General features: G+C 43.6%; 1 protein-coding gene across 2 annotated transcripts in view; it reads left to right on the top strand.

Annotated features, from left to right (window-relative positions):
- The window catches only part of SESN3 (sestrin 3), a 65,805-nt gene that overhangs the window by 22,423 nt on the left and 20,567 nt on the right, over positions 1–22,815 (top strand). For both annotated transcript variants that reach the window (XR_014563613.1, XM_083736917.1), the window contains exons 2-3: positions 20,951–21,016; positions 21,920–22,117. Coding sequence is in view for 1 of the 2 variants with exons in the window: in XM_083736917.1 (XP_083593043.1) it covers positions 20,951–21,016; positions 21,920–22,117 (264 nt within the window). In the remaining variant the exon portion in view is untranslated. The remainder of the gene's footprint in view (positions 1–20,950; positions 21,017–21,919; positions 22,118–22,815) is intronic.

The raw sequence follows: 22,815 nt of genomic DNA on the forward strand, positions 1-22,815 counted from the left end.
TGCTGACACTGCTTAACCACAGGCAAGACCAGCTACAGGAAGGAGGGAGGTGGGAAGGTGCGGTTCTGCAACCTTAACCTAGGCCTAGCTACTTGTGATGTTTGCTTGCATGAATGCTTCCACAAGTGTGGCCTTGGTTATGTTTTTTTCTCAAGCTGGAAGCTGCAGTCAGGAATGCTCGCTGGGTGAATAGAAGCACTTATGTCGCTGCCTGTGGGCCATTTTTCTTAGCTGCTTTTTGCCATCTTGGGAAAATGCAATTTTTGAAGAGTTTTGTTGTTTTTTTAAGTGAAGAGCAGTGTGGTTGGAGAGTTGTAGCCTGTCACCTGTCTGCTTGACCATTGCCCATCTTGGCTGGTGAAATCAAGCTACATGAGAATTGCTAGTTGGGTCCAGAAGGCTTTGACTGAGAGAGGGAGATGTTCTGGCCGCCCTGAAGGAGGGAGTAGTGAGGCCTTCTCTGGACCTGTTGATTCAGCCAGCTATAAACCAGTAGTTAATCTTTCTTGACTTTTTGGTGATATAGCATTTGAGCAGCTTGTCGCTGTTCAGCTGAAGGCATTGCTGGACGGTACAGATTTGTTTAGACCCATTTCATTGCAGCTCCCAGCCTGATTTGGGGGCAGCAGTGGCTTGGGTCAGCCTAGTGAATGACCTTTGCTGGGAGAGCAACAGGAAAGTGCATCCTTCCTGGTTCTCTTAGACCTTTCTGTACTGTTCAATAGCATCAGCCAATGGTATCCTTCTGGGTTGCCTGCCCTAGATAAGGTTGGAGACGCTGTCTAAAAGCAGTCACACTCCTGTCTGATTGGAAAATGGGACTGGTGTGCTGGTTCAGCACAATGACTATTAATCTTGTGATGTACCACAAAGTTCCATGTTTCTATGAAACTACTGGGAGAGGTCATTGGGAGATTTGGACATGGGTGTTGCCAGTATACTGATGAAATAAAGTTCTGCTTCTCAACATTGGATCCTGGTGTGTTCACATGGACTGGGTGAGGGCTAATCATAATAAGCAGATGTGCTCTTGGTGAACAGTCCATCAGTACAAGTGACTGGATTGTGCTCGATGGCGAGTCTCATTCCCTGTTCTCAGCAATTTACAGTTGTGAGTTACCGTAATGTATTGTGTGTGCCACGCAGTTCAGGCCCTCATCTATTCCCTCACCGTAGGTCACTTCCCCCTCTCATTCCAACCTTATTCACTTCAGGCACTTTATTGGTATTGAGGTGGATTTGAGGCTTGTGGTAGTGTGGTCAAATGTGTGGGATTCAAGGATAGAAACTGTTTGCAAGAGAGTAAATGGCCACAGAATGATCTGCACATAGTTGGTTTGATATAAAGTAGGGGTGGTGAAACTCAGGGCTGGGGCCCAAAATTCAGCTCTTCAAAACTCAGGAGTCTTCTCCAGGCCATCTCCCCTACTATCCCAGCTCCACACCTTTTGAGGAGTTGTGCCTGACCGGAAAGTTTCCTTGAACTGTAATGATACAAGCCTCTTGCTTGCTTGTATGGAAGATGGAGGGGTTTTGTGTGTGTGTGCATGTAAACCTCTGACTTTTTTGTGTCTAGAATATAGCCTACTGTACAAACATAAGGGTCATACTCATTGCTTTGCCCACTTTTTCCTGTTTCCCAATCCACCACTGGCGTGCGGCCCCCAGAAGGTTGCCTCTGAGGGAATATGGCTCTCAGGCTTAAAAAAAAAGTTCCCCATCTCTCGTATAAAGCCATCACTGTTTTCTCCCTTTATCCCTATTATTAGGGATAGAGTACAGTTCTTGAGTTTCAGTTTGCTCATACTTAAGTTTCGTGTTTTTTCTGTATTTGTTACTCTTGAAAGAATTAGGATGGTGATCCTAATACTGGTGGACTTGTGCCATCAGACATCAAGGAAGCAAAGAGAAGAGGGAGCTATTTTCACTGCAAGCACTCAAGACTTGTCTCGTACTCTTTAATACTGTTTTAATTAAAATGCTTGAAAATGGCAAGTAGAGAAACATTGCATGTTATGAACATGGCCCTCGAGGTAAGGCTGAAGATAGGTGCATGTCCTAGAGTCACTCAACCAGTCCATACACCTTGTGTTAATATAGCAAATGAAGAAAATGAGTGCAAAAAAATAATAATAATGCTTGAGGGGCTCTCCCTTTTTTAAAGCAAAGCAGGAAGAAAAGTTTAAACACTGCAGTGGTGCAAAGAGAACAACATTGCCATTCTCTCTATGTGACTATTTTTACAGCAAAAATGTTCTGTTAAATACATTTGTTTTTAAAATGCTTTCAATTCATTGTTTGTCACTGTTTCTGTTGATAACTCTAATTGGAGGTTCTTAAGCAGAAGTTGGATGGCCATCAGCCATGGATGCTTTAGTTGAGATTCCTGCATTGCAGGGGCTTGGACTAGATGACCATTGGGGTCCCTTCGAACTCTATGATTCTATGAAGCTTGGAGGCTTTGCTACAAAGAAAGAGAGCTAGTGTGCTGTAGTGGTTAAGAGCAGTGGACTTGTAATCTGGTGAACCGGGTTCACTTCCCCGCTCCTCCGCATGCAGCTGCTGGGTGACCTTGGGCTAGTCACACTTCTCTGAAGTCTCTTAGCCTCACTCACCTCACAGAGTGTTTGTTGTGGGGGAAGAAGGGAAAGGAGATTGTTAGCCGCTTTGAGACTCTTTAAGGGGAGTGAAAGGCGGGATATCAAATCCAAACTCTTCTTCTTCTTCTTCTACTACTACTACTACTACTACTACTACTACTACTACAATCAAGCGGAATATATGTTTTGTTAAACAGAGAAATAAATTCAGCAAAGGTGGAGCATCAGTTCATACCCCCAGCCCATTTTGAGGGGACAAATTAGGTTCTCTGCTAATATGAAGGGATGGCTAGTGGGAGAGTATCATTAGCTATGAGTGGTACTTCATGATGGCATCAAGGGAGGAATGGTAGTAACTGAGGTTCAAATGTAGCTGCTGCATATTTATAACCCCCTACCCACCCCCAAATGCCTCTCACCATTTCACCACTGATAGAAGACAGAAGTTCCATTTTGGCTCAGCCCTACCTTCTGAGACAACTGCTCCACACAATGCTCTTCATACACTCTGTGACAAACCAGGTGCTGTTGTGTTTGCTGTGAAATGGTCCTTAATTACGGTTCAGAAAATATAATTGGGGTATTTTGCAGTGGAATACCTGGCTAGTTTATCTTTTGGATTTGACATCGGTTTTAGCAGAAGGTGCGGAAAGCAAAGAGAGCTGTTGTAGCAAAGCTGAAACGATCTGTTGCCATTTATAGGGGATTATATGGATTATGTCGTCTTTATGATCTTTTCCGTTGAGTTTTACTGCTGCGATTGTGTTGTTTTTGTTGACTTTTTGTTGCTAGCTGCTGTTGGGTTTTCTTTAAGGATCCACGTGGTGGGTTACACGTTTTAAGGGCAAATTTCGCATTTTTTCAAATTAGAACTATTCCATTCATTGCACAGCAACAAGCCAAGAGTTGCAGCTGTTTGTGTGTGTGTGTGTGTGTGTGTGTGTGTGTGTGTGTGAGAGAGAGAGAGAGAGAGAGAGAGAGATGTAATAAATCTTGGCTCTCTGATGAGTGCACCTGTATGATGATGCACGTTTTCAGTGTGTATGTCATGCTTGCATGACATATGCTAGATCTTTGCTTGTTCAATGTTGAGACGTAATTCCATCTCCCTTTCCTGTACTGAAGGCAGGGGAGGCATTGGAATCCTACCTTTTTGAATGAGACATGGCATGTTTGCACACAATGAAGGGCCCAATTACTGTTTCCTTCCAAATGAATATTTGTTTGTTTGTTTGTGGCTTTCAGTAACCCACCTAACTTCAATGCCGTGGCCCCAACTGGTGTTTCAGAATAGAAATTGGCTTTACACAGAAAGCAGCAAATGGGTACAGTTTTGCCCTTTCATCAGCAGCCAGTTAGACAGTTTTCAGCAGAGAATGTGACGGCGTTTCCTTGCTCCGTAAAAGTTGGCTCTGCAGCTGTGGCTATGGGGAAACTGGTTTTCCTTGGGGTGGGGAATACTGGCCAGCATCCAAAACGCAGGCAGTCTTCAGATGTGGCTGTAACATGTGTTCTTACTCTTGACACTGGCTTGAAAACAAGAAACCGTTTGTCTCGAACAGCATTTTGGATCTCTGGTATCTTTTTGATTAAAAGCCGAGAAACGAAAAAGTAGACTTATAATATAGGACTAAAGAAACGGCAATGAGAGGATCCTTTTTCACAGGAGACTTGTAGCATTTGTTTATCAAATGCTGTGATCAGCTTTCTCAGCGCCATTTCACACATGGTTTTCCCAGGAAGCGTGCACTTCACAAATTTAATACAGTCGTACCTTGTTTTGCAACTGGGATCCGTTCTGGAGCCCCGGCTGCTAGCCGAAAAGGACGCAGGGCAAAGCACCGCGTCTGCACCCGCGCATGGAGCAGTTTGCACTTCTGCGCATGCGCAAGTGGCAAACCTGGAAGTAACCCATTCTGGTATTTCCAGGTTTGCCGTGGACGTTCGCTGGAATAGATGCTAGACGAGGCGGACGTTCGCAGAGGTATTACTGTAAACAAACAAAACTCACTCACTCACTCTCTCTCTCTCTCTCTCTCTCTCCAGGGAGCTGCAGCAAACTGGGGCTTCCTGATAGGGTGCTCAAGTTTAGAAACACATGTTTGTATAAATTCCGCTTTACATTTTTAGGTGTGTATTTTAGGTGTACACCTGAAATATTTAAAGATGAGGAGTGTTTAAATCTAGGGAAGGGCATTTTCCACCCGGGTGACCTTCCAGGTGCCGGTAGGGTTTGAGGCCAGAGCCAAAAGCAGATGGAGCAATTTTACCTTTGTGCAAAGACTAACTTTCTACCCATGCACACACTTTATCTTCCATGTAGGCAAGCAAAGAGTCATTATCCGAGTTCAAGGACACGTTCCAGCCAGGCAAGAACACCTGAGCAGGATTCAGGGCAGAGCTGCTGTGGGCCGAGGTGAGAGAACTAAGTGGCAAGACAGTGAGGCCTTTGGGCTTCAGGTTCCCTGTCCCTAGTCTTAACGTTTGGCTGCCCAAGTGATTTGTGTCAAGTGGGGGAGAGATGTTCAACTTGTACCCCCATCCTAAGCACGTTTCCTTGAAAATCCCTTTAATTTCAATGAGGTTTTTCCCAGGTAAGCTTGTTTGGGGTGCAACCTTAGGATGGGGCTACTTTGAAACAAAAACCAAGGCTACTGAGACCATGGTCTGGAGTTGAAGCCTGGCCCATTGTCCTGCTGAATATTTATGCCATTGTTCTGATAAATATTTCCCCGCTCCAAGCTGCTTTTGCACACACCTTTTCACTGCCACCTGGGAAAAAGATACGCATGCTGGTCTTCTGCCTCACACTGCTGCTTCTGTCGTTACATTACTCTAGAGAAAAAAATTAAGCATTACAAAAGAATTCTGAAATTACCGGTACCTGCAATGCGAAGCTCAGCCCTTCCTGTGACAACTAAGTCAGGTTTCTGCTGGCAGAGACAAAATAGGCTGAGTGTTGGGAGAGTACTTAAATGTCTGTGCTCTAAAATCAACTTCCAAGATACTGAGCAGTCTACACTCTTAAAACTTTTTGTATCTGTTTCCTGGAGAGCTGCGTAAGCATTCTGTGCAGTGTTGGTAGTTGCTGAAACAGCTTTAAAATAATGAGTCTTCTGAGTTGATCCAGAAGCGCTTGACTGTGGCTGTCATACAGCATAACTCTTTCTCTTCGCAGTGCTCCTGTTGCATCAGTTTTGTACTGTTTTTTGGCTAGAAGTGCCTACAAATAAAGCTCTGGTAATCCTGAGTGTTGGGTTGAGTGGCTATGCAGCCAGCACCTTATCAGATCTTTTGAGCTGACCAGTTGGAAACTCTGCAATAGGACAGAATTGTCCTGGGTTTTCTTTCGAATAACCAGATCACGAAGGTAGGTTGCGCCCAAGGGCCTAGACATACTACAAATTTTTATTGTTCTTTTAGTCCTTTTCACAGCTTCTTCCAAAGAAATGTAGGAATTCTGGTTGATGACTTGGTTTTGATGGGGAGGGATGATTTTCTAAAGCTCTCCTCGCATTAAAATCAACTCCCTGCTCATAGAAAGATGACACATCAAAGAGAGGTTGTAGCCCATCTTCCATGCTCCGCTAGCTTTCTGCTTGCAAGGAGATTTTTTTTATTTAATGTGGAGAAGCATTAACATGGTGTCATGACTTACAGACTTTTGCTGCATTTGTAGTTGCAGCCCTGCCGAAGGGTTGAGCCCCCTATCTAGACCTCGTTCCTCACTTTTATTCACTCTTGTCTTCATTTTGCTTTTTCATACCCTCCAACATTTCTCCAATGAAAATAGGGACGTCCCATTCCATAATGATAATTTTACTATATATACCCCACACACCTTACTGGGTTGCCCCAGCCACTCTGGGCAGCTTCCAACATATATAAGAACATAATAAAATATTAAACATTAAAATAAAAACCTTTCCTATACAGGATTGCCTTCAGACAGCTCAGGGGGTGGATAAGTCCATACCCTCCAACATTTCTCTAATGAAAATAGGGACACCATAAGGAAAAGTAGGACATTCTGGGATCAAATCAGAAACCAGGATGTCTTGTCTAAATCAGGGATGTCCCTGTAAAATGGGGGCACTTGGAAGGTCTGCTTTTTGATTGTGCTGACAAAATCCACAGTGAAAGTGAGTTAAAGGATACCTTATGAGAGCTGCATGAATGAGCCCTAATGGAGAGAACGCAATATATTCGGAAATAAGTTCCTGATGATTCTAGAGGGAAGATTGGCTGGTTGGGTTTGTCTTGCCTTCTTAAAAATAGCTTGCAGGGTGAGTAGATCTGGCACAATATCGAGATGCGCATTCAATCTGTACTCTGTTATAAAAAGCAAGAATTCTGAACTTTGACCCACTTTTTTTTTTTTTTTAAGATCCTCATGTGTTGGCTGCCCTCTAGCCAGCCTTGTACAACTTGGCATGGATCTCAGTCTGTGGTGCTCAGGACTCGCACTGAGAAAAATATTGACTATTGAGTGACTTGCTCTTCTGTGTAGAGAACCTTAAGGACACAAGAAACGCCCACCCCGTTTCCTGGTGTAGTTAATTTAAAAGCTGTAAAGATGGTAACATGTTGCTTTATTCTTCCAGCTGCTTTATTACATAGGAAATGCCAAACGAAGAGGCGGCAAATGGCTTTGATGGGTTACCTTGAATTATGTGGTTTAGTAGTCAGAGAGACTTGTTGCCAGCAAGGGGAGCTTGCCTAGAGGCTAGGATGCATATGTTAAATGCTTGGCTAATGTTAAATGCTTACGATTACAGTCGTACCTTGGAAGTCGAACGGAATCCGTTCCAGAAGTCTGTTCGACTTCCAAAAAGTTTGAAAACCAAAGCGTGGCTTCTGATTGGCTGCAGGAAGCTCCTGCAGCCAATCGGAAGCCCCGTCGAACGTTCGGCTTCCAAAGGAATGTTCAAAATCCAGAACACTCACTTCCAGGTTTCGATTGTTTGGGAGCCGATTTGTTTGGGCGCCAATGCATTCGAGATTAAAGGTATGACTGTACTGGCCCTTTCTGTGGTTTCTAGAACTGAAGGGCATTGTCTTTTAACTGACCCAGATACATATAAAACCTCTCCAGGACGTTTATTTGGTGCTGTTTCAATGCACACTTGGTACCTCACATTTGAACTCAAAACCACAGGTGCAGATTGGAGGTCAACTCATGGTTTGGCTGTAAGCAAATGAGATACCTGCACCCATGCACGGCTCTTGCACAAGTGTAGTTCTGCAGCTTTCCTGAAAAATCAGGATTCCCTTTCATCTCGCACATTGGCCTTGTTTGCACATAACACATAAAGTCATGGCTTACAAATAAAGGTTTGATTTAATCATCCAAACCTTCCCTAGTGTCTTAACCATAGTTTAGCCACAAATAAACCATGCTTGTGAATCAAGCATTACATGCAAGCTCAGCTCTTGTTGACCTAGATTTGAAGCATTAGTAAAACCATATAAGAGCAAAGGAGGTTGTTAGAATTGAGTAAATGCTCCTGCTTATGCTTTCTGCAGTTAAGCAAAGCAATCTTCTTTTTAAGGTGTTTACTTCCATGTTGCTGCATTTGGCACCTTATTTAATCTCTCTCTTTGAAAATAGTTGAAATGATGAGCTGGTTAGATTTAAAACTTTGAGGCTCTGAAAGAACATAAAGCAGATTTTTCTTTTCAGCTCAACTAATAAAGAGTCTTGCTATGAGCAAGGTGATTAGAAATTAAGAGAAACCGATGTCATGCTTTCCTTTTCTAAATGCACAAGCACTGTTTCATAGTTGGAAGTAACCTAGCAATTTCCTGCATGTTATTGAAGGAATACCGTATTTACTCAAATCTGATGCTCGCCTTTTTTGGCCACATTATGTTGTGAAAATCAAGGTGTGCATTAGATCTGATGGCACATTTACATTCAGCAGCAAATACTTTTTTTGGTTTCAAGGTTCTGAAAATTGAGGTGCATGTTAGATTCGATGGTACATTAGCCTCAAGTAAACACGACATTTGAGGCCGTTTTGGCTCAGAATAAGTTGGATGCCTTACAGACTGCTTTCACAATCAAAAATGCTGATTCCTATAGAAATTTACAGTTAATCAATGAATGTATGGTATGAGTTGCAGGTCAGGTTTCTGTTTCAGTTGTTAAATGATTTCTCCCTGCTGAGCTCCCTCTCTCTCCCTCTCCCTCCTAACACCCTGTGCAGAATATCATCTCCCACACCCACCAAGCTCTGCCAAATAAAAACTTGGACAGGCAAAACAACCTTCCAACATGATTGAATTCACGGAGGCTAAAGGAAAAATGCTCCTTCTAGTCTATCATTTATTTTTATTATTTGAAAAAAGCTATTTTTCAAATGCCTTCAGGGTGCCTAACTGAACATTTCACAATTTAAAAAGGAAACAAAAAATAGGAATTACCCATGGATTGCAAGATAAAGTATAGATTTGGCTCACAAATATTTTTACTTTGGTTTTTTACCAATCATGTAATGCAGTTTAGCTCTTCTAGGGCCCCCCCCCCCAACCCAAACCTGATGTATAAAATATTTTTACATGCTTAGAAATGTGTGCATGTACAGAACTGCAGCAGTAAAACAGTTTGGGGTCAAAGAAAGAGGGCCTCTAAAATGTCATTTCTAGAGCACAACAGACAAGGATTGCGTCACAGGATGTCATCAACTCCCATCCCTATTTATAGTGTTGCTTTTAAATTAACCCAGAATGAACAACCATATAGTTCTGGGTCTGGAGAACCGATCTATAAATAACTTCTTCCTTTTTTAAAAGAGCAACATCTGTTGTAAGTTGAGTCACCTACCCAGGGATTCTCCCAACATACAGAGGAAAATGCAGAATTGGGGACACTTCTTGTGTCCTTGGGTGAATCACTGAGATATTTTCCTGTGCGTTATACAGACTGAGGGGGACAGAATTCTGGGCTGTGCCACTTCAGATTAGAGATGGACATGAGGGTTGCATTTCTGAATGCTCATAAAGTAGCACACCAGGGAAAGAGCCTCCTTGCTCTTTGAGTTGCCAGTTCAGTGCATGCAGCAAACTTTTATGTTACAGAAAGAGTTCAGTAGGTCTCTGCTTCCCTGCAGTCTAAGGTGCAGGGAAGCATCCCACAAGGTGCAACCCAAAATCTTGTCAGTTTAGTCCATGGATAGGCAAACTAAGGCCCGGGGGCCAGATCCAGCCCAATCGCATTCTAAATCCTGCCCACAGATGGTCCGGGAATCAGCATGTTTTTATATGAGTAGAATGTGTCTTTTTATTTAAAATGCATCTCTGGGTTATTTGTGGGGCATAGGAATTCATTCATTCCCCTCCCCAAAAAAAGTAGTCTGGCCCCTCACAAGACCTGAGGGACAGTAGACCAGCCCCCTGCTGAAAAAGTTTGCTGACCCTTGGTTTAGTCCACACAATGTCTAGAACTGTTCTCAGTCTCTCCCTTCTTACTTTAGCAGAGTGATGCCAGTAAGTGGGTGCACTGCAATACCCCAAAGGTAATGAGAGACTGGGCATACAGGAGGAGACTAACTTACAGCTCCTCCTCATGATGGTTTCATTCCTGGAAGCTTGGGCAACCCTAGTGTGGGAGTTGAAGTAGCCTTCTGTTGCTCCTTAAGGTATTTGAGCATGGCAGGGAGGAGATCCATCTGCCAGTGTGGTGCTAGTAGTGAGAGTATTGGACCTGAACCAGTGAAACCTCAGCCATCAAGCTCACCGGGTAGCCCTGGGCCTATCTCTTGGTCTAACACTGGGTTTCCCAAACAGCGGTCTCCATCTGTTGTTGGACGACAAATTCCCATCATCCCTGACCACACTGGTTCTGCTAAGCTAGGGATGGTGGGAACTGTCCACAAACAGCTGGAGACCCAAGTTTGGGAAACCCTGGTCTAACCTCACATCACAGGTGTGGTATTGTAGATAAAATGGGGTGGGAAAGAGCCATGTGCACTGCCTTGAACTCTGAGGAAAGGTGAGATGTGTATGTACAGTAATCCCACAATTTATGCAGATTTAACTTGTGCACATCAGCTTGCATGCATTCAGCTTTACGTGTTGGCAAAAAAATGTTTAAAATTGAAAGGGGGCTGGAAGGGGGTGGGCATTCAGGGGGGAAAAAGACATTTGCATTCGCACTTGCCTATGTGTTTTGACTATTTTGGCTTCAGATGCGACCCCCAAAATGTAACCCATGCATAAGTTGCGGACTAACTGTATTAAAATAAACTGCTAGGAGCCACAGGTACAGTGGTGCCCCGCAAGACGAATGCCTCGCAAGACGGAAAACTCGCTAGACGAAAGGGTTTTCCGTTTTGGAGGTGCTTCGCAAAACAAATTTCCTATGGGCTTGCTTCGCAAGCCGAAAATGTCTTGCGAGTTCCTGCGGTTTCCCCCCCCTTCCCCCCTTTTTCTAAGCCGCTTATCCGCTAAGCCGCTAAACCGCTAATAGCGCTAATCCGCTAAGCCGTCAATGGGCTTGCTTCGCAAGACGAAAAAACCGCTAGACGAAGAGAATCGCGGAACGGATTCTTTTCGTCTTGCGAGGCACCACTGTACATCACTTCCCTTATTGTCTTTAAAAGCATGAAAAAGCATCTGGGTGGATGGATGTTAAATGAATCAGCAGTTCAGATTGATCTTTACTCCAAAGAAACCTGGCACATCATGGCTGGAGCAGGTTCCTTTTAAAGCATGCTCAAGCAAAGGCCATCAAAGCAGATGGTGATTATTGAAGTAAAATAATTGCAGGAGAGCTTCATTTGGGAGAAAAACAGATAAAGCAAAAAGAAGTTGGGTGTTACGGGAGCTAAACTGGGAATAATTTGCAGACATGCTTGGATTTGTTGACTGTAATAATCAGTCTGAAGGGATTGACTAGGTTTTTTAAGTGTATAGAACTGAAGATTCTTGGGACAAAGTCCTCCGTCTGAACTTATGCATAGCTTGGATGACACACAGTCCTTTTGGCAAACAGTACAGTCACGTTTCAGAGTTTCTTCTCTTGAGTGGTGCGGTATGAAATTTTAATGCTGAATTGTCTCACTGAGATTGTGGAAGTTTCCACAGCAAGAAAAGATTTCTTTTTCTGTTGCAACCAGATTATCTCCCCGTTTCAAGCTGCTGAACAGAGGCAATAAAACAGCAGAAGTCAACAAAATAAATTTGAAAGTATTCTTTGCTATTGCTCCCGAGCTGTGTATTACTGTATAGGCTGACTTGCAAATGCCTCTATTGTGCCAAGGTGGTTTGTGCATGGAAAAAAGTCCTGATTACTGCAAGGACTCTTAGAGGCGGGTGCAGTTTATTTCCAGCTCTGCCCCAAGTTGGCATTGCTCTGCTGGATTCTAGTCTGTGAGGGCTGGGGCGCTTGTGCCAGGATTGGATAGTAAGGTGCTATAGGGTTTTGGGGTTCTGTCTCTTGTCCATATTGCAGCACTATCCCAAAGGGCAGCAGTTGACTTTTCCCCATGTGAGCAAATGGCAACCCTTCATTTATGGGGCAGGAAGGAAAGGGATGCATTTAGGACACTTGGAATGAGGACCAAACCTGTTTTCTGGCCCAAGTAAACCCCAGCCAATGAGAGTCAAGCACTTTCTCCCCCTCCCAAAAGCTTTATCAGTGGTTTTCATTGGCTACCCTACAGCATGGTAGAGAGTTGCAAACTGGCTTTTAGATTCAAGTGGGACCAGAAGCAAATTGCTGGAGTGTGAAGTCTTCTTTCAGGGTATTTCATTCCATTCTTCCACCCCCTGATTTTCCTCTCCTTTCCTCCTCTCCCCCCCCCAAAAAAAAACCATTTAATGTGCTCAGACCTCATTCATCTGTTTTGGACTCTTCCCCCACTTTTCTGTTATACAGTGGTACCTCAGGTTACATACGCTTCAGGTTAAAGACTCCGCTAACCCAGAAATAGTGCTTCAGGTTAAGAACTTTGCTTCAGGATGAGAACAGAAATCGTGCTCCGGCAGCGTGGCGGCAGCAGGAGGCCCCATTAGCTAAAGTGGTGCTTCAGGTTAAGAACAGTTTCAGGTTAAGTACGACCTCCGGAACAAATTAAGTACTTAACCTGAGGTACCGCTGTAATTTTTGGTACTTCTGCAAGCTTAGAGTTCCTCCACGCCTGCTGAAATCTCCTTTGTGTGTGTGTGGAAATGTAAGGAAACTGAAGGAACGTTCTTTCACCTCTGGTGGACTTGCCCCAGGGTTAAGGCTTTCTGGGAAATGATATATAATGAGCTGAAAAAGGTATTTAAGTATACCTTCCCTAAGAAACCAGAGGCCTTCCTTTTGGGCATTGTTGGCCAGAGGGTGTTAAATGAGGACCGAACATTCTTTTTGTATGCAACAACAGCAGCAAGGTTACTTGTCGCCAAATACTGGAAAACACAAGATTTGCCCACGCTGGGAGAATGGCAGATGCAACTGATAGACTATATGGAGTTAGCAGAAATGACCGGCAGAATCCGAGACCTGGGAGAAGAAGTAGTGGAAGAGGACTGGAAGAAATTCAAGGACTATTTACAAAAACATTGTAAACTATATGAATGCTAAGAAGGGTGTGAGACTGAAAATAACAGGGCACCATCAAGTTAGTTGAAATGAATATGAGAATGACTGAATTTTAAGAGAAAGCTAAGTTTTGAATAAATATCATGTTTAAATTAGGTATTTAAGATTTACATAAATGTATTCAAAGTTAGGGACACAATATTGGAAATTGATAGATTAAGAATGGAAATAAGGTGATAAATTGCTGGTTAAAATTGTTTAAATTTGGAACGCAGGAGCGAGAGATGTGAGGAAGTCCAAAGTGAAGAAAATAAGCTGTTAACTTTATGTCTGTTTATCTTTTGGGTTTTTGGGGTTTTTTTTCTTTTTTTCTGTTTTTTCTTTTATTGTATTAATAAAACCTTTAATAATTTTTTTTTTTAAAGAAATCTCCTTTGTGTGTGAATGATGCCATTTGGACTACACAAAGACCCAGAGCTTGCTATGCCATATCTATGATTACCTTGCTTGAAACCATTGGTTCTTCAGAATATTCCTCCCAAATGCTCCTCTTTTATTGCACCTCTTGGTGTCCCTATTTTTTCGCTGCTTTGACATCTTTTCTGCCTCTTTGTTTTTTGTTTATGAAACCATGTTGGGAATAGTGATCCCGCAGCCTGGAGTCACATGGCCAGAGTGGTGGCGCCGTTGTAGCCCGTCTGCTTTGGTTATGTAGTGATGCCATGAAATCAATTCAAAATTGAAGGCCGTGTTTCCTGAAGTCCCTCTGAATGGGTGGCTGCCTTTGCCCATGTGTGTAGTGTCCTGGAAAAAAATATATGTAAAGGAGGGTGCTTTTTGTAGGGGAGGGAGTTTGTGGTAAGGACCCAATATCAGTTTCTCCTCAGTTTTTAAAGAAAGAAAGGCAACAGTAAAGACAAAAACACAACAATGTTTAAATGTCACAAGTTAATGTACTCGATACTCCATGTCGGGCTGGTGGGTGGGAAGGTAAAAATGATTTCTGGACTTGAGTCTGGCAGTATCAGGCCTTCTTATAACTTTGGTTGACACATGGATTCAGCTGGCCAGGAGAAGACTCATCAATGCCAGGAATTACATTTTGAAAGTGGATGAATGTGCTGCAGAAAGCATAGCCAAAAGGCAGATGGCTCTAATCCACCATATACACGTAAATGTTGGAAGAATTGTTCTTAATTATGCACATTATAACTTTCAAATTAACTTCAGCTTATATGTTTCCAGTGCAGTTCTTTTGAGCAAGACAGCCTGCCTATGTCTGCTAAAGAGCCAGCATAGTTTGGTACAGTGGTTTGAAACTTCTTGGGCCAGGGGGCAAATTTGAAATTTTTAAAGAACTTTGTGGGCACCAGTCACAAAATGGCTACCACAAGATGGCGTGGCTTGACACAAAATGGCTGCTGTGAGGGTGTGGTTGACACAGAACTGGGAGTACTAGTATTCCTAAATAGCAAAGCATCAGCTGATTGGGAGACCAGGGAGGGTTTAAATGCCTGCTTGGTTGTGAAGTTCATGGGGCAATTTTCAGTCATTCACTCTCTTTCAGCCTAACCTACCTCATAGGAGATAGTGGGGACGGGGGGAACTATGAATGCCAGCTTGAGCTGCCTGGAAGATATTGTTGGCATGCGTCTATCTCGAGAGACAATGGAGTGCGCCTCTGGGGGTGAAGTAAAACCACTGTGTTAGCAGCACCGAAGTGACCTCCCCAGGGCATAAGCTTGGGTAGTGTGAACAGTCCTGAGACCTACAGGTATACAGTGGTACCTTGGTTTAAGAACAGCTTAGTTTATGAACAACTTGGATTAAGAACGCTGCACACCTGGAAGTAGGTGTTTTGGTTTGTGAACTTTGCCTTGGAATAAGAAGATGTTTCGCTTCCTGTTGAGTGCGTTCCATTTGTAAATTGAGTCCCCCGCTGCTATGGGAAAGCACGCCTTGGTTTAAGAACGCTTTGGTTTAAGAACGGACTTCTGGAACGGATTAAGTTTGTAAACCAAGGTACCACTGAAAAGGCAGTGTAAAAATGTAATTAATAATAATAACAACAACTTGCTTCTGTCAAAATGTTAAAAAAATTACCCTGAACTTCTCACCATTCTCATTAATGATTATTATTCGCACATTTTATGCATCATCTCATTTGGCCCATAGGCTGTCTCTCTGCCCTTGAAGGGTGTTTCAAGATGGGCAGCTTCCTGTGCTTTTATTTCAACAACATGGAAAAGCAAAAAAATATGGATATTACTTTGGCCCTGCAATTGTGGTCTATGGAACAGACCGGCAAGGACGGGCAGGGCGGGAGTTGCAGCTTTCTTCACGCTAAAGGGGTTGGGGGTGGCCTGGGGCACTGATCCATCTTCCTCCCGCACTGCTGTGCGGATGACCCTTACCCAGACAGGAATGCCAGATCCCTGTGGTTAAAATAATAATGATGTGAATGGGACACGAAGGGCCCATTTTCTTTTAGGTTAAATGTGGATGTTTATGATGATCTCTGGAGCATTAGCGCAGATACATTTGCACGTATCTGAAATAGCTTTCTTGAGCAATAGCTTGTTTAGTGCTGCCATCTAATGAGCTCCCTTCAACCAACTTGCCTGCAGAATGGCTGATTCTCTTCTGTGCTGCCTGCCCGGCAGTCCTCTGTTTCTTGCCTAAACCTGCCTGAAGGCAGTGTTGTTCTAAGGCTCTGAAATGCCACGTGCCTTGTAGAAAAGCATCCCAACCAAGTTTGTGGTTCTGTTTCTGCCAAGGTGCCATTCGCCTTAGGCTTGCATAAAGGCAGGGAGACCTAGAGTCTGCAGATGGTGTCTTATAGATTATTTATTTAAAAACAGGACGGCACAAGGACTCTAAGAGATCATACCTTGGCTCCTCCCCCCCTTTCATAAAATGTCTTGGGATATTATATTGTGCACAGCACAGTGTTCCTCAGGGAAGAAGTCTGTATAAGGCAGGGTTTGCCGAATATGCCCCTTAAGAATAATAGAATTGTAGAGTTGGAAAGCATTCAGGACAGATTGAGAGAGTACTGGTCACTATCACAATCCCTTGGTGCCAGCCCAATAGTGGGGAGGGACTAATGGCTGTGGCAAACGGGGTGTCCTAAAAGCCCACTGGGGTGGGGCTGAACTCCCATCTTCCATGCGCTCCTCATGTGCCTCCGCCTCCCATAAAACTAGTTCTAAGTCCTTTGCAGACTAGTAAGGCACCAGGTTAATCATCTGATTTCTCAGTCCCCCCCCCCTCCAGATAAAGTCGTACCTTGTTTTGCGAACGGGATCCATTCCGGAGCCCCGGATGCTAGACGAAAAGGATGCGCAACAATGCACCACTCTGCACATGCACTCAGAGCAGTAAACCAGGATTGTAACCCGCTCTGGTACTTCCAGGTTTGCCGCGAACGTTTGCCGAAATGGACGCTCGACGAGGCGGACTCGAAACGAGGTACCACTGTACTTACTGTCAGTTAGGTTACTTAGACCATTAGCTGAATAAGTGTTGGCATTTCATGCAGCAGAAAGCTGCAGTTCCTACAGCTCTGTGATGTTTTTCCACTATTTCATTCAGCTCTCTAAATAATAAACACTCTCAAAAGGCTGCATTTCATTAGCGGGGGGGGGGGGGTGTTATTCCTACCTCTTTTCCCCAACCACGACTCGCAAATGTACCTAATTCATAGGAACTGCACCAATTCATATTTTCCTGGAACAATAGCAATCAGAGAATGGCTCAAGCCCAGAGAATGTATCTGGAATTGTCTGATGTAGTTCCATCTCTGAAGATATGCAGGTCTGAGCCTGGCTAGTACCTGAGCAGGAGACTGTCTGGAGGAAAGGTGGGATTTAAAAGGAAATACTTTAAACACACACAGCACTTAGTAGCCAAGCACCTATTTTTTGATCAAGTCAATAGTTTCACTGGAAGGTCACTTCTAAGAAGTAGGGCTTTGAGGGACTGCTGTCCTGCCTCTAAACTGACCCTTATCGATGCAAAGTTGGGAACTGGAGGATGGAGGAAATAAGGTAGCACTCATTTAGAGGCTAAATTTTGCCCATAGGTTGCCAGTTGCTGCTAACCCCAAACATGGATGAAAGCTGCACCTCCGAAAGTAAACTTCCGCCTGAGGTTGAAATTTTATTTTTACATGTGTTCTGTCCCAATCCCTTCTCAAGGGCACATAGACAATGTTTCAATTAAACCAAGCCTCAGATATACAATATTATTGCATGGCACGCCTTCTTTTTCAAAATCTGACAAGTCGCAAAAAAAGAAAAGAAAAAGCCCTTATTGTTTTGACCCAGGCTTGAAATCTTGTTCCAGAGAGTATCTTGGAGCTCCACAGAAATCCCCACCTCCAACCACATGTCTTCAGTTTCTGACCACTGGCTCCTCTTCTCGTTTACAGAGTGGAGGCTGCAAGGGGGAGATTTTCAGTGGGGAAGTGGAACTGTGAGAGAGAAGGATATGTCATGGACACAAAATCATAGAATCTTAAAAGTTGGAAGGGATCCGAGGGTCATCTAGTCCAGCCCCCTTACAATGCAAGAATGTCAACAAAAGCATCCATGGCAGACGGGCCAGCCAGCCTCTGCTTAAAAACCTCCAAGGAAGGAGAGCCCACAACCTCTCAAGGGAGAAGTGTTTTTGTTTTGTTTTAAAAGTAGATTTGCTGTGCTACAGCAGCAGAGCATTATTATAATAATAATAATAACCATTAAGAAATTATATACCACCCTTCTTCAAAAGGCCACCTCTTTTTTTTTACAGCATAGCAACATAAACCATCTAATGCAAATACATAGCATAATCTTCATTAAATACAAAAAGCAGAATATAATTATATAAACACGGTTCATAATAATTAGCAATGTATAATAATGCATAATGCTGAAAGAATACTTAATAGTACATAATAAGCATCAGGGTCAATTTTTTCACCCTGTCAACTTTCTTTGGGGGGGAATTGGTGGTGTTTAATAAATAGGTCTGCCCAGCAGCAAACCCTAGAACTCTTCCCCCCTACAAACACAAGAGCCTAATAACATCGGAGGTTATTATCTGCTCATCTCAGGTACAACTAATTCACTTTAATTGCCCAGATCTAAGTTTCTTGTGTGCACTTGAATCCCTCCCACAAAATACTGGCAGTCTGAAGTTGATGCCAGGATCATGCGGAGGCAGCGGAACACAACGTGAGGTCCCCAGCTCATGGAAACCCATGAAGGTGCGGTTGGTAAAGGGTTAAGAAGAACGACATAGTTAGTTCCCTGCGCAGTGAGATGAGGAGACATCTACTTGCACAGCCAGGGCAGCGTATTACTCAACGTGTTAATTAAATTAAATCAGAACTTGTTTTGAATTGAGTGGGAAAGTATCAGGCAAAGAGAACTCGAGCCATTCCTGGCTCAGTTGTTGCAAAAAGAAGCTATATAAACGGGTGGCCAGCCTACAACTTGCTGTTTTCCCAGGCAGCAAGCATTTGGTTGTGCTTTTCTGTATGTTTCCTCGTCCAAAATCTTCACCACTTGGGAAACAATTTGCATTAGTTCTTCATGCGTTTCTGCCTTTTCTGTCCAAGAAGCTTGACATAACGTGCGTGTGTGTGTGTTTGTGTTAACTTGGCAGGGCTTCACTTCCTTCTCTGCCCTCCCCTCTTCTTTTTGGAACTTGCTACAATATATTTTTCTGATAACTTTCCAAGAACTGCAGCGTTGTTAATGACTTTTGAAGCCCTTAAACAAATTGCTTATGTGTGTAGAATGTGCTTCTCTGCCCATATGTGAAAAAAAACAAAAACCCCTTGGGTTCTTTTGTCCAGTCTTACAGCAGGCTTGCAGATGGCCTGGTCACCTGTGGTGAGTAGGATTGCTTTCAGGCAGGGGTGCATAACATATTGTTTTGCGGAAATACTGAGTTAGGCGAAATTGCGTACAAATAACTATTAGGGGGAATCTGCACTAAACTGTTGATGAATTTTCATGGAGGCTTTTTTTAAAAAAAGCTGCAAGCGGATGTGGAAATACAGTGGTACCTTGGGTTACATACGCTTTAGGTTACAGACTCCGCTAACCCAGAAATAGTACCTCGGGTTAAGAACTTTGCTTCAGGATGAGAACAGAAATCGTGCTCCAGCAGTGCGGTGGCAGCGGGAGGCCCATTAGCTAAAGTAGTACCTCAGGTTAAGAACAGTTTCAGGTTAAGAACAGACCTCCGGAACGAATTAAGTACTTAACCCGAGGTACCACTGTTCAGTTAAGTTGATTTAAGATTTGGAAAAATGAGAAACTGAAGTAAAGCTAAATGGACGGATTCACCTCTCCCTAATTTACAGAGTGTGGTTTTATATTAATGGTGTACGATTATCACCTCTCTCTGTAAATTCCATTGGAGTAAACATTTTTCTTAAAAAAAAAAAAAAAAGCGTATAAAAACAGATATTTAAAATGAGTGGCTTCTTGCTGGGATCATTGTTTTGACCATGCTGCAAGCTACATAGTGGGGAGCTTGCTTGGCAAGCTGGACTGGTTTCCAGCATCCTAGGAATTCATAGTCTAGCTGTTGCTCCTCCTCTGGGTATTTTCCAAGCTCTGTCCTCTTCTAGTGTTAAAAGCACCACCCATTCTATTCAGTATGTCATACCTGATGATTTGAGGTAGTGCTATTTGAAATTGACGTGCTGTGGATGTTCTTAGAGGTACTGCATGGTAGGTGAATATTTGCCCCAGCCCCACAGCAGGAGGAGGGGCCAGGCCATACAGGTCAGAATCATGGAATCTTGGAAGGGACCCAAGGGTCATCTAGTCCAACCCCCTGCAATGCAGGAATCACCATGACAGATGACCATCCAACCTCTGCTTTAAAACCTCCAAGGAAGGAGAGTCCACAACCTCCCGAGGGAGACCGTTCCATTGTCAAAAAGCTCTTACCATCAGAAAGTTTTTCCATAAGTTTAGTTGGAATCTCCTTTCTTGTGGCTTGAAGCCATTGGTTTGAGTCCTACCTTCTAGAGCAGGAGAAAAGAAGCTTCCTCCATCTTCCATGTGACAGCTCTTGAGATATTTGAAGACGGCTGCGGGTGGCGCTGTGGGTTAAACAACAGAGCCTAGCACTTGCCGATCAGAAGGTTGGCGGTTCGAATCCCCACGACGAGGTGAGCTCCCGTTGCTCGGTCCCTGCTCCTGCCAACCTAGCAGTTCGAAAGCACGCCAAAAAGTGCAAGTAGATAAATAGGTACTGCGCTGGCGGGAAGGTAAATGGCATTTCCGTGCGCTGCTCTGGTTCGCCAGAAGCAGCTTAGTCATGCTGGCCACATGACCCAGAAGCTGTACGCCGGCTCCCTCGGCCAGTAAAGCGAGATGAGCACCGCAACCCCAGAGTCTGTCACGACTGGACCTAATGCTCAGGGGTCCCTTTACCTTTATCATACCTTCTCTCAGTCTCCTCTTTTCCAGGCTAAACGTACCCAGCTGCTTCAACCGTTCCTCTTAAGGCTTATCTTCTAGAACTGTTCCATCTCTTCATACAGAATTCAGTGAAGAAACAACCTTGCCCATTTTGCCTGGGAAGGGCTGTAGCATCTGCTTTGCATGCATAGGGTCCCAGGTTTCATCCCTGGCGCCTCCAAATAGGGCAGGAAATGTTCCCTGCCTGAAACCCTGAAGATAGCTACTGCAAGTCAGTGGAGACAGTACTGAGCTAGATGGATCAATGGTCTGACTCAATATAGGGCAGGCTTTCTAGGCCTAATATTTTGAAAGCATGGTAATTCTTGCATCTGCTATTTCTTCTGCAGGAAAAGAAAATCAGAGTGTCTCTGCCTTTGACAAGAGGACCAAGTGCCTTTATACCAGAAAAGGAAGTAAGTTTATTTCCTGCACCTTAAATGTGCTTTAATGATGACGGGACAGATTCCTGTTGAATGATGTTCCCCCCTGCACCCTATGTTTCTTCCTGAGTGTCTAAACAGCTTTGACCCCAGGTTTATATCAGGCAGGTGACGGCTTGGCTTAAATTTCTTGGATGAGAATTCCAGAAGGGAAACTCGCCTAGGAAACTCACCTAGGAAACTCACCTGTTCAGCTCAGTCACTTGACCTGGCAACCTAGCATAGAACACTGATTTAAAGACTTGTTTTTCCTCTGCCAGGCTTAGGCACTGGAGGGGCTTGGATCTGGTGTAAACATACGCTTACACCTGCGTTCTTTATGCCAGCTTCTTGGGCATGCAAGCATGCATTCTGTTGTATGTTTCTGCAGGCTTTAATTTCTACTGAATGTTTATTTGCTAAAAAGATTTCTGGATGCCCAGAATGGTTAAAAACGCTTTAATAAAGTAGGTATTCTGTAGAGGCTATCTCACCAACAAGTTCTACAGAGATGGAGTAAACGAACAATTGAACGTAGTTTGTTGTAGTTGTTTGTTTTTGAAATGGTCAACTCCTTGAGGGTCTCATAAAAAAGGTGATGAAAATAATAATAATAATAATAATAATACCACCTTTATTGTCAATGTACAATCTGTTAATGAAATTAACCGAGCCTTCCCCCCCCCCCAAAAAAAACACTCAATCTCATTACACTCTGTGTGCTTGTCGCACAACACACCAACCCCAAAAGTCAGTTGCACTATATTATTTTCCATTCAGCAGCTTAACAGCCCACGGATAGAAACTGTTTTTTAGCCTGTTGGTACGGCTGATTATAGTACAGTATAGAGGTAAGTATCTTCCCTAGCTAGCTTGTTTTGCTTATGTTCCCTGTAGGTTATCCAAGCCAACAGTCTGAATGAACGCATGCACCTGCTTGTGGAAGAATATTCTACATCGGGCCGCCTAGACAACATCACCCAGGTCATGAGTTTACACACTCAATACCTGGAGTCTTTCCTTCGCAGCCAGTTCTATATGTTGCGTATGGACGGGCCTCTTCCTTTGCCCTACCGGCACTACATTGCAATCATGGTATGTACTCAGAAACTCTACCTCTTCTTGTTTCCTTCCCGGTTGTAGTTGACACTTGTATCCTTTCCAGCACTTCTGTAAATCAAACCAACATTTATTTGTTTCACTTTGTGAGGGTTTAAAAAGAAAAGAAAAAGGGTGATATCTCACAAGTCTGGCATTTTTAAGAGCTTTAAATTCCAGCAGCTGGACTTGAGGCAGGATCGAGTCTGGCTTCAGAAGAAAGGCACCAATCCCAGAGTATTAAGGGATTTATACCACAGCTTGCATCCCAAGGTGACTGACATCCAGCCATAAATGAAATTGCTTCCCTGCGATCAATTACATGGACTATGTGCCGGATACTATTATAAAATATATATTTCACACACAGGAACACTCAGAGCTGCGCTCTGAATAAATTATATGGATTTAGTTATTCAGTAAAGAAATTTTATTTATTTACAGAATAAATTTATAAATTCTCAGCAGTGATCTGCTTCCTTTGGAACCTCAGGCCCAAGGCAGAATGTGGTCCCCCAGGCCTCTCTGTCTGGCTGTTTGATCTCTCCTCAGAGCACTCCCCTCATTGGCCTTGCTTTCCACACCAGGTGTCTTTGTGTTCTTGCCTGGCTGGAATATGTCATGGCTTAGTAAGGATCTGAACTTAAACTTCTCCAGTCCAGGCCCAGCAGTTGAGCCACCACACACCACCTGCG

This window comes from Podarcis gaigeae, assembly GCF_964106915.1.
Source record: "Podarcis gaigeae genome assembly, chromosome: 4".
Lineage (NCBI taxonomy): Eukaryota > Metazoa > Chordata > Lepidosauria > Squamata > Lacertidae > Podarcis > Podarcis gaigeae.